The sequence below is a fragment of the Acartia tonsa genome, chromosome 14 (assembly GCF_053477335.1).
Source record: "Acartia tonsa isolate MP-2025a chromosome 14, ASM5347733v1, whole genome shotgun sequence".
Classification (NCBI taxonomy): domain Eukaryota; kingdom Metazoa; phylum Arthropoda; class Copepoda; order Calanoida; family Acartiidae; genus Acartia; species Acartia tonsa.
The window spans coordinates 1,150,595-1,160,719 of NC_137273.1; the positions used below are offsets into that span (position 1 = coordinate 1,150,595).

The 10,125-nt window shown below is 35.0% G+C and overlaps 1 protein-coding gene across 1 annotated transcript; it reads left to right on the forward strand.

The window, feature by feature from the left end:
• The first annotated feature begins 2,071 nt into the window (after nt 1–2,071).
• LOC145306354 (switch-associated protein 70-like) lies at nt 2,072–10,125 on the forward strand. Its single transcript, XM_080148444.1, has 9 exons — nt 2,072–2,175; nt 2,900–2,967; nt 5,146–5,221; nt 5,842–5,920; nt 6,706–6,746; nt 7,066–7,128; nt 8,535–8,576; nt 9,379–9,432; nt 10,015–10,125. The coding sequence occupies exons 1-9, from the start codon at nt 2,077–2,079 to the stop codon at nt 10,123–10,125; spliced, it is 633 nt and encodes a 210-aa protein (XP_080004570.1). The 5' UTR covers nt 2,072–2,076.

Consider the following 10,125-nt stretch of genomic DNA (forward strand, 5'->3'; position numbering starts at 1 on the left):
GACAAAAAACCTTAGTACTTTAATTAATAAACATTCAACCAAAAAATTCAAAACCTAGAACAGATTAATTAAATATAAAAAAAATTTGCATGTTTATTTTTGTATTAGGATATCACTAATCGCAGGACTGATTGGGTCATACTTTACAGGGTAGCTTCTCATAGGTCCCGGGAAGGATTATAACTATTTCGGGGGAGGGTACCTCCTTCTCCTCATGAGAAATCAAATCTTAAAAATTACCCCAAAAACAAAAAACATAGTTTTTTCTTAGTAAAAACAAAAAATTTAAGTTAGGGGTTGACCACCTCCCTTTCCCCACCTTAAAAGCCCCTAGAGACCTCTAAATAAAGTGTAAAAAAGGAGTGTCTCTTTAAGAATGTGAAACATCTTTATAACAACTTTATACAATAGGGGTTCAACTTTTTTTTTAAATTCTGTACAAAAAATATGCATTTCAATTGAGGTCTTGAAATTTTATTTAGGACTTGCACAGGGATCTTAAGGGATAAGACAATGGACGATAAATTGATATACATCCCCAATGATTTTAAAAAGTTTAACCTTTTTGTAGATCAAATTATTGGTTGAAACGTTTGGGGGCTACTAATCCAGTAAAAGTACCCAAAGATTCTGTGCCAGCGAATACGATGTTGTGATTAAAAAACTTTGGGTACCAGAGTAATTAACAGACAAAGCACCCCCCACAAGAAAGGACGTTAAGGAATGGGATGTTATTTTTAATTTATCCTATCATCCACTCCAATTATAATAGGCAAAATAACCCCATTGGGACATTATCATTATTGATAAAACCAATCAAATCAACCTTAAATGCTAACGATTTTTAGAACTACTTTATAAACTTTTGGCAAGGTGTATAATTTACAGTCCATTGTCCCCTCCCTCCCTCTCTGTGTTCAAAAACCATTTATTAGGATGTTCTAAAAGGGGTAATTTCGTAGTTTACCATGTGCGTTGTGTTAGCCTGTCTCGAAATAGTTATATTAGGATGTAAAATTATAATTTAGTAGTTTGCCATGTGCGTTGAGTTAGCCTGTCTCGAAATGTTGATATTATTATGTTCTAAAAGGAGTAATTTTGTAGTTCATGTTGAGTTAGCCTGTCTCAAAATAATTTTATTAGGATGTACTAAAGAGGTAATTTTGTTGTTTAACATGTGTGTTGAGTTAGCCTGTACCGAAATAATTATGTAAAATAGTGCAATTCAGAGAAAAGGAGAACCATGTCAGTCTGTGAGATTTTAAGCTACAGACGGAATAACACACATACATCCTGTCACTTTTACATGAGGATAATAGTCAATTTAAAATAATTCATTAGAAAAAACTGCTACTGCGGATATTAATCGGTTTCAAAACCATACTGGAATATATATTTATTTAAAAACAGCTTTAAAAATGTGAAATCATAAGATTTAAACCATTTTTTAGCCAAGAGATGCCAAAACGCTATTAAAATATCCAACTTTTGAACCGGTCTATTTGGATAATGAAAATTGCATTGCAGCGCCAAATTTGGAATTGTACATTGCAGTTATGTGTCACGACATGAGCGAGAGGAAGGGGACAATGGACTGTTTATTACTTTAGTCCCCAAAGTTTTATAATAACGTTTTGATTGGTTTGCTTATTAAGTTGAGCATTCAAACGTTTCAACCACTAATATTAATCTACAGAAAGGGTAATTTTCTTAATATTATTCTTAGGGATGTACATTAATTTATCGGCCATTGTCTTATCCCTTTAGATCCCTGAGTCACGACAGTTCTGCGATAGGGGAACTCAAATATTCCCTCAGGGATATTAAGGGATAAGACGTTGCACAATAATTTGGTGGAAAAGTTTAGACATTATTAGTTTCTAAACCTAGATTTTTAAAGGGATAATAATGAAAAACAAAGTTACCATTCAGTAAATTAAAACTATTGGTGTAAGGTTTGGACACTGTTGGTTTTTAAAACCTATAGATCTTAAGGGATAAGACAATAGACGATACTTTTTTGTGCAAAATTAATAGTGAATAATTAATAACATATATTTGTTTCAGAACATAAAAATGTTTATGGTATTAGATCGAGTTGAGTCAGCCGTTTGGCATGCTTTTGATTTTCTAGCACTTGAACCAGGAGGACAAGCTAGGAAGAGTAAGTTAAAGGTAGGCTTCGCTTTCTCCCTCTCTCTCTCTGTCTGTCTGTCTCTCTCTTTCTCTTTTTCTGTCTCTCTGTCTTTCTCTCTGTCTTTCTCTCTCTCTGTCTCTCTCATTTCTCATTTTCTCTCTATTTCTTTCTCTCTGTCTCTCTGTCTCTCTCTCTTTCTCTCTTTCTCTCTCTCTCTCTCTCTCTCTCTCGCTCTCTCTCCCTCTTTCTAGCGTGCATTTGATTTTCTAGCACTTGAACCTGGGGGACAAGCTAGAAAGAGTAAATTAAAGGTAGGCTTCGTTTTTCTCTTTCTCTCTCTGTTTTTATTTCTTTCTTTTTTCCTCTCTCGCTCTATCTATCTTATTCTCTAGCTAACTATTTCTCTTTCTATATATATATATATCTTTGACTATCTCTCTTTCTCTCTCTCTTTCTCTCTTCGTCTTTCTCCTATTCTCTCTCTCTCTCTCTCTCTCTCTCTCTTTCTCTCTCTCTCTTTTTCTCTATCTTCCTTACCTTTCTTTCTCTATGTCTCTCTCTTTCTCTCTTTTTATTCCTCTATTAATTTATTTTTCTGTCTTTCTCTCTCTCTCTCACACACACACTCTCTCTCTCTCTCTTTATCTCCCCAGAAAGCTGTTTGTAATACTATGCGAGAAATAAGTATTTCATATCCTCACACGAAAGGACAGTAATCTTTCCAAAAATAAGTTTAATGAAAATCAATCTTGTTTTATTAAGGTTTTGACAGCCAGCTTTGGTCATATTCTTGATATTCCTGGCTCTGAAAGTGGGATAGACGATTACAGGTTATAGCTTTTTTTAGCATGCAGATTCCCAAAGCGATGTGGTATAAATACAATCATTTCAAATGCTCTTTTTTCTAGAGAGAAAGAGGGGACAATGAGCTGTTTATTACACTAGTCCCCAAAGTTTATAGAAATATTTTCTTATTCGTTGGTTTAACAACTTTTGGGATTTTGATTGGTTCATTCATTAAGTTGAGTGTTCAAATGTTTCAACCACTAATTTTAATCTACAGAAGGGATACTTTTGTGTATAGTCATAGGAGATGTACATCAATTTATTGTATTATCCCTTTAAATTCCTGTCTTTTTGCTGTTTTGAAACCAATCTTTGAAACGAATTCTTCTTTTGTTGCATTTAGATTTAATCTTAGGACGGTCAAACGGACGTACAGACAGACAGTGCTTTGTTGTCTTAGAATTTGTTAAAACTCACGGAGTGTAGATTACACTAGTACCCAAAGTTTTATAACCACGTTATCTTATTCGTTAAATCAGACTTTGGGTATTCATTTTTTATTAGTTAGGTACAAACTTTTCAACTAATTTTAAATCTACTTAAAAGATAATTTTATTTATTATCATTGGTAATGTATTTCAATGAATTGTCCATTGCCTTATCCCTTAAGATTCCGTATTAACCCATTAGTGCCGAACCGGGCACTAAAACCCGGTTCCGAAAAATGGATTAAAAACCGGTTTCCGGCTTCATAATTGCATCATTCTCAGAATGAATCCCCCCTCTACTACCCTGACTTTCATTTCCCCCTGGAGCAGGCAGTTTAGCTTACTTCAGTTTGCTGGTATAGCTCAACAAAATTTGAAAATCATGAAAATTCAAAATACCCCTTCTAACTTTTTTGTTTTTATAGTAAAGTCGCTGATTTTTTTTGTGAAATCTAATGTTTATTGACAAGTACATCTATTTGTGAATTCGTTTTATTCAAATTATAATTTTTTATATGATTTTTTTATCGTTTTTTTACGCCCTATTATGACCCGGTTCGGCTTGGCCATAAATACCCGAAAATTTTAAAACCCGGCTCGGTTTCGGTTTTTATTACCCGGTTTTAACTTTTCAACCAATAAAAATAACAGTTTACGTCATTAGTAAGGGTTTGAGCCACCCTAATAACCCTAGTAATCTCTATAGGTGTCACTAATAGTTTTATGCTCGTTTTCTGATATGTAACACCCAAATTTTATATGTTCTTTTTTTGTAGTGTGTGTCTTTTAAAACTTCGAGCAACGGGTTTTTTTACCCGAAACGGCGGCACCTATAGCCGAAACACTAAATTTGAAATAAATCGCTTCGTATTATACTTGTAGCTCTATAGATTACATGAGGTTGTGTAGTTTTCAATTACGGATCGTATCAAAGTTCTAAAAAGTGTTCATCTCACTTTTGGCGTTCAAAAATTACATTTTTCGATTTTTGGTCAAAATAACCGGGTTTATACAGGTCAACCGGGTTTTAAAACTGGGGGAAAGCACCAAAAACGGGTGTTAATGCCTGGTTGGTATTTATGGCCAAGCCGAACCGGGTTTTTTTGCAACTTTCCTGTGCACGCCACTAGAGCAAAACAAAAAAATACGAATTCCGTTTTGACCATTATAAAGCTTCCCTGAAACTTACAGCTCGATCGGCCCATAAAAGTGGCGCTCGGCACTAATGGGTTAAATAAGACAATAGGAAGGTTGCGTGAATATTATTTATAGTTAAATAATAGTTCTAGACATTAAGGGGGGATCTAAAGGGATAAGACAATGGACAATTAATTGATTTACATCTCCAATGATAATAAACAACATCCTGTTACTTTTTATATAAGGAGAATTATAGCGGTTCAGTGGTTTGCGATATCCTTTGTTACACAAACATAGCCAGACTAACATCCTATTACTTGTATATAAGGAGAATCATATCGGTTCAACGGTTTGCAAGATCCTTTGCTACACACACATATAGACAGACAAACATCCTTTTACTTTTATATAAGGAGAATCATATCGGTTCAACGGTTCGCGAGGTCCTTTGCTACACACACTTACACACACACATACACACACACATACACACACACACACACACACATACATACACAAACACACACACACACACACACACACACACACACACATCCTGTTACTTTTATATATGTACAGACTAATATTTTTTAGAAGCACCGACACTCTGACATTTGAACAATACAGATTCTATTTAAAGAATGAAGTATTTGCCTCCCTTCCTGATAAGGTAAGCAGCACAGGTTTGAAGCCTGACCGACAGACAGACGGACAAAATAGAGGGAGGGATTGACTATTGACTCTAGGGGTGTGGTGACGTTTCGGGTACAAGTCCTCTCCACGTCACCTTTGAACATACTCTGCATTTTAAATTGCAATGTAACTCGCTCAAACGCCTAGGGTATCAACACCCATCAGACAACCAACCCTTTGATAACACAACCTTTGTCTGAGAAATCCTTTGTCTGTGCACGGAAGTGAGTTGCGCCTTTTTTGGGCCAAAGCATTCCCCCTAATCTAAATATTCATATCAAGCGCATGGCATAGCAGCAGTAGGAACAATTGAATTTTTTATTGAATTTGAGAATATTTACTAAAACTTTCAGCTGTCTGAGAAAATAATATTCTCCCCATAGCGTTACGGACGGAAATAGTTTATTAAACACATCATATTACTTCAGTTTGAGTTGGAGGAGCAAATAAGACTTTGGGGACTGGTGTGATAAACAGTCCAATAACCCCTCCCTCCCTCCCTAAAATGTTCAGCTGTCAATCCAATACAATTACTGCGTTACGGACTGGCAGACAGACGGACAGACAAAGTAAATTAAACACATTGTATTACTTCAGCTTGAGCTGGAGGCACAAATCCTAGTGGAGGAAAAGTTGGAGAATGTGTGCTGGCTTATTTGTAAACAGCCCTATACAGGTGAGCTTTATGGTGATTCCTGCAACAATTAGGCATAATTTAAATGGCAGTGTAGCTCTATAATTAATACTAAAACGTCCGTATGTTCATTTTAAAAATGTTGATATTTGGCCTTTTAAAGAATATCCTATTATTTGATTTTTGTAGTAGTAGGATTCCTAGGACCATTAGGTATAATTTAATAAGTGAGGTAACTCTATAATAAAGTCTTAACATGTGAGTATGTCCATATTTTTTATTTTGGGATTTTAAATTTATAAACATGGAGGGAAGAACTGTAAATTATACAATAATGGTACCCAAAGTACTCTGGGTACTTTTATTATCGCCTGATTAGTTAGTTAAAACTCTTCAACAAATGTATTTCATCCACATAAGGACATTTTTTGTTCATTATCATTGGGGATGTACATCAAAATATCGTCTATTGTCTTATCCCTTTAGAACCCTAATTCTAGTAGTTTTATCAGTTGATGGAATGATTAAAAATCATTTCACATTGATAACAATTAAAGCATGCTTTAAAAAAATGAATATTAGACAAAAGAGAGGCAAAATCTAAAGCTCTAAATTACGGACATGGACATACAGCTTAACGGACGGACAGAAGGAATCACGGTAAATATATAGAATTTATTAGTCGGGCCGTTCATTCAGTAGGAGCTGGGAGGGGATGTGGGAGTTCGCTATTTTAGCCCGCTAAGAAGTTTACTTTATTACAGAACTTGAAAATCTAGTGTAAGATCCAAGTAATAATAAATTCATTTTATTTACAATTTTTTTAGAACGAGGAAATCCGCTCTTTAGTGAAAAATGTGTAAAACAGGTATTATCAATCAATCATTGAATCTAAGTTACACGTAAGTTTATTTTATTGAGATTTAAATTAAATTCATAAGATAATTTGACGTTAATTAAACAAGAAATTATTCAATAAAATATAAAGATGTGTGTGTGTTTGTAGGATAGTGAAGCTTCTGATATTTAGTTCAAGGGAGGGTTTGTAACTATTTTGAGGGAGATCATCTCAACCTTCCAAAGGTTTTGCTCCCAGAAAAAATGCTCAAAAGTAAAGGGGAGGTTGGGGGGGCGTTTAGGACCAAAATCACTAGTGCTAAAATACATTATTCATGTTTTATATTTAGCTCTGGAGAATTTTCTGTATGTTAGCTGAGTTAACACATGATGAAGATACTAACAGTCTTCAGGTATACAGACAGATGGACAGACAGACAGGCAGACAGATAGACAGAAAGACAGGTAGATTATGAGTTGACACATGATAAAGATACTAACAGCCTCCAGGTATACATACAAACAGACAGACAGTCAAACAGACAGATAGACAGATATACAGACAGACAGAAAGACAGGTAGATTATGAGTTAACACATGATAAAGATACTAACAGCCTCCAGGTATACATACAAACAGACAGACAGATAGACAGACAGACAGAAAGACAGGCAGATTATGAGTTAACACATGATGATGATACTAACAGCCTCCAGGTATACAGACAGATGGACAGACAGACAGACGGACAGACAGAGAGACAGACAGACAAACAGATAGACAGGCAGACAGACAGACAGATAGACAGAAAGACAGGTAGATTATGAGTTAACACATGATGAAGATACTAACAGTCTTCAGGTATACAGACAGATGGACAGAAAACAAACAGACAGATAGACAAACAGACAGAAAGACAGACAGATTATGAGTTAACACATGATAAAGATAATAACAGCTTGCAGGTATAAAGACAGATGGACAGACAGACTGACGGACAGACAGAGAGACAGACAGACAGACAGAAAGACAGACAGAGAAAAAGATTATGAGTAACACATTATAAAGATACTAACATCCTGCAGGTATACAGACAGACATATATAAATACAGACAGACAAATGAACAGACAGAAAGACAGACACAGGGACAAATAGATTGAGAGATTATGAGTTAACACATGATGAAGATATTAACAGCATTCAGGTATGCTGATAGAAAGGCAGACAAAAAGACAGACAGACAAACAGACATACATTCAGAAAGACTTAGCGACAGACATACAGACAGACAAAGAGTTAGACAGAAAGATAGACAAACAGACAATCTGAAAGACAAACAGACAGGAAGACAGATAGAATTACAGGCAGATATACATACAGACAGACAGACAGAATTTTTTACAGATAGACAGCCAGACAGCCAGACAGACAGACAAACAGACAGACTCAAATACAGACAATCAGATATACATACATAAAGACTTTAAGACAGAGAGACAGTTTGACAGACAGATAAACAGAAGGCAGACAGATAATTGTACAGACTGACAGACAATCATAAAGACAGAAAAATAGTTAGACAGACAGTTAGAAAGACAGATAGACAGTTAGACAGAAAAAAAACATAGAGACAAAAAGACAGACAGACAGAAATACAGACATACAGACAAACAGAAAAACGGACAAGCAGACAAACAAACAGACAGACAATCATAGAGACAGAAAGAGAGTTAGATATACAGACAGAAATTCGTTTAGTTTGGGCGAATTTTTGTGTCTAAATGTATATATAGACCAAATAATTCTATTATTTTCAGGTCATTATGGCGGCAAGAGAAGTTGAATTAGTCTGCCAACAGGTTTATATAACATATTTGATGCTTTCCCTCAAAGTGCATATCGAGCACTGAACCCTATGCCTAACCCCTGCGAAGGGCTCTAACCCTGCGGGGCTTTTCATTACTTATTATAAACTAACCTAACCTTACCTAAAGTACTAAACAAACATATTTGAAAATGATTAAGTGGGTTTCTGTGTCCCAACTATTAAACCAATAATTTTTAGTAGGGGTACTTTTATTTATCATCATTGGGATAAATTAACTTATTTCTTTAGTTATTGGATACAAGCTAGAAGTGTCCAAACTTTTAAACCAATTATTTTTTTATCTACATAAGGGATACTTTTGTATATCATCATTGGATCAAATTAACTTATTTCTTTAGTTATTGGATACAAGCTAGAAGTGTCCCAACTTTTAAACCAATAATTTTATTATGTGGGGGTACTTTTATTTATCATCATTGGGTTAAATTAAACTGTTTTCTTTAGTTTTTGAATTGTCTTGGCAAAAGTGAGAGTTGGAAACCCGAAACCTTTTATTTTTATCTGCATATGGGGTACTTTTGTACATCATCATTTGGTTAGATTAACTTATTTGTTTAGTTTTTGAATTGTCTTGGCAACAGTGAGAGTTGGGAACCCGAAACCTTTTATTTTTATCTACATAAGGGGTACTTTTGTATATCATCATTGGAACAAATTAACATATTTTTTTAGTTATTGGATACAAACTAGAAGTGTTCAAACTTTCAAACCAATTATTTTGTATCTGCATAAGGGGTACTTTTGTATATCATCATTGGGTTTAATTTTTTTAGTTTTTGAATTGTCTCGGCAACAGTGAGAGTTGGGAGCCCGAAACCTTTGACGAGGTAACAATTTTATTTTTTGGTAGCGAAGCTACTCTATAGGTTAACATTGTCGGTCAGTCTGTCAGTCGCTGAGGACGTTTTTCATTCCACCATAGGGATATTAAGGATTAAGACAATGATCCTATGATTTTTATTTTGTTTATGTAATACAGGGATTAATAATATAGCTTTTCATTTACATATCCGCGGAAAAATGTCTATAAATCACAAAATACCCTTTTGAGCATTCCCCCTCCACCTTAAAAGGATGGGGGGGGATCATTTGTTTTTTAGGTCGTGTTAGGTTAGGTTATATTAGCTTCTTGGTAGCCCCGCAATGTTATGGCTCCCCACAAGGGTTCTCCCCTTCTTTCCATGTATTTAGAAAATAAGATGGGGGGAGGGTTTTCAGTGCTTAACAGGACAGTTTGTGTAAAATCTCCATACATTCTTCATGAGACGCTGGAAAGAGTTATGTGTGACGTCATAAAAATACGTCTAAATTTATCTCTTTTTAGGGGTTTCACCTCTCATCACTCCTATTAAGGCCTATTTTTATTACGTCACAAATGACACTTTCCACCGCTTCTTCCTTAATTTTAGATAGTTTCAGTGATGCCTGTGTTCAAGTTTTCCATCTTTCTGGCGTTGTTAGAGTCTAAATACGCCAAGGAACTAATCTTTATCTTTAATTTACGGATAACATGCGGATAG

Coding starts and splice junctions, on each gene's coding strand:
- LOC145306354 (XM_080148444.1), top strand. CDS start 2,077: ATGTTTATGGTATTAGATCGAGTTGAGTCAGCCGTTTGGCATGCTTTT. Junction 2,968..5,145: donor AGTGGGATAGACGATTACAG/GTTATAGCTTTT, acceptor AATATTTTTTAG/AAGCACCGACACTCTGACAT. Junction 7,129..8,534: donor AAGATACTAACAGTCTTCAG/GTATACAGACAG, acceptor TATTATTTTCAG/GTCATTATGGCGGCAAGAGA.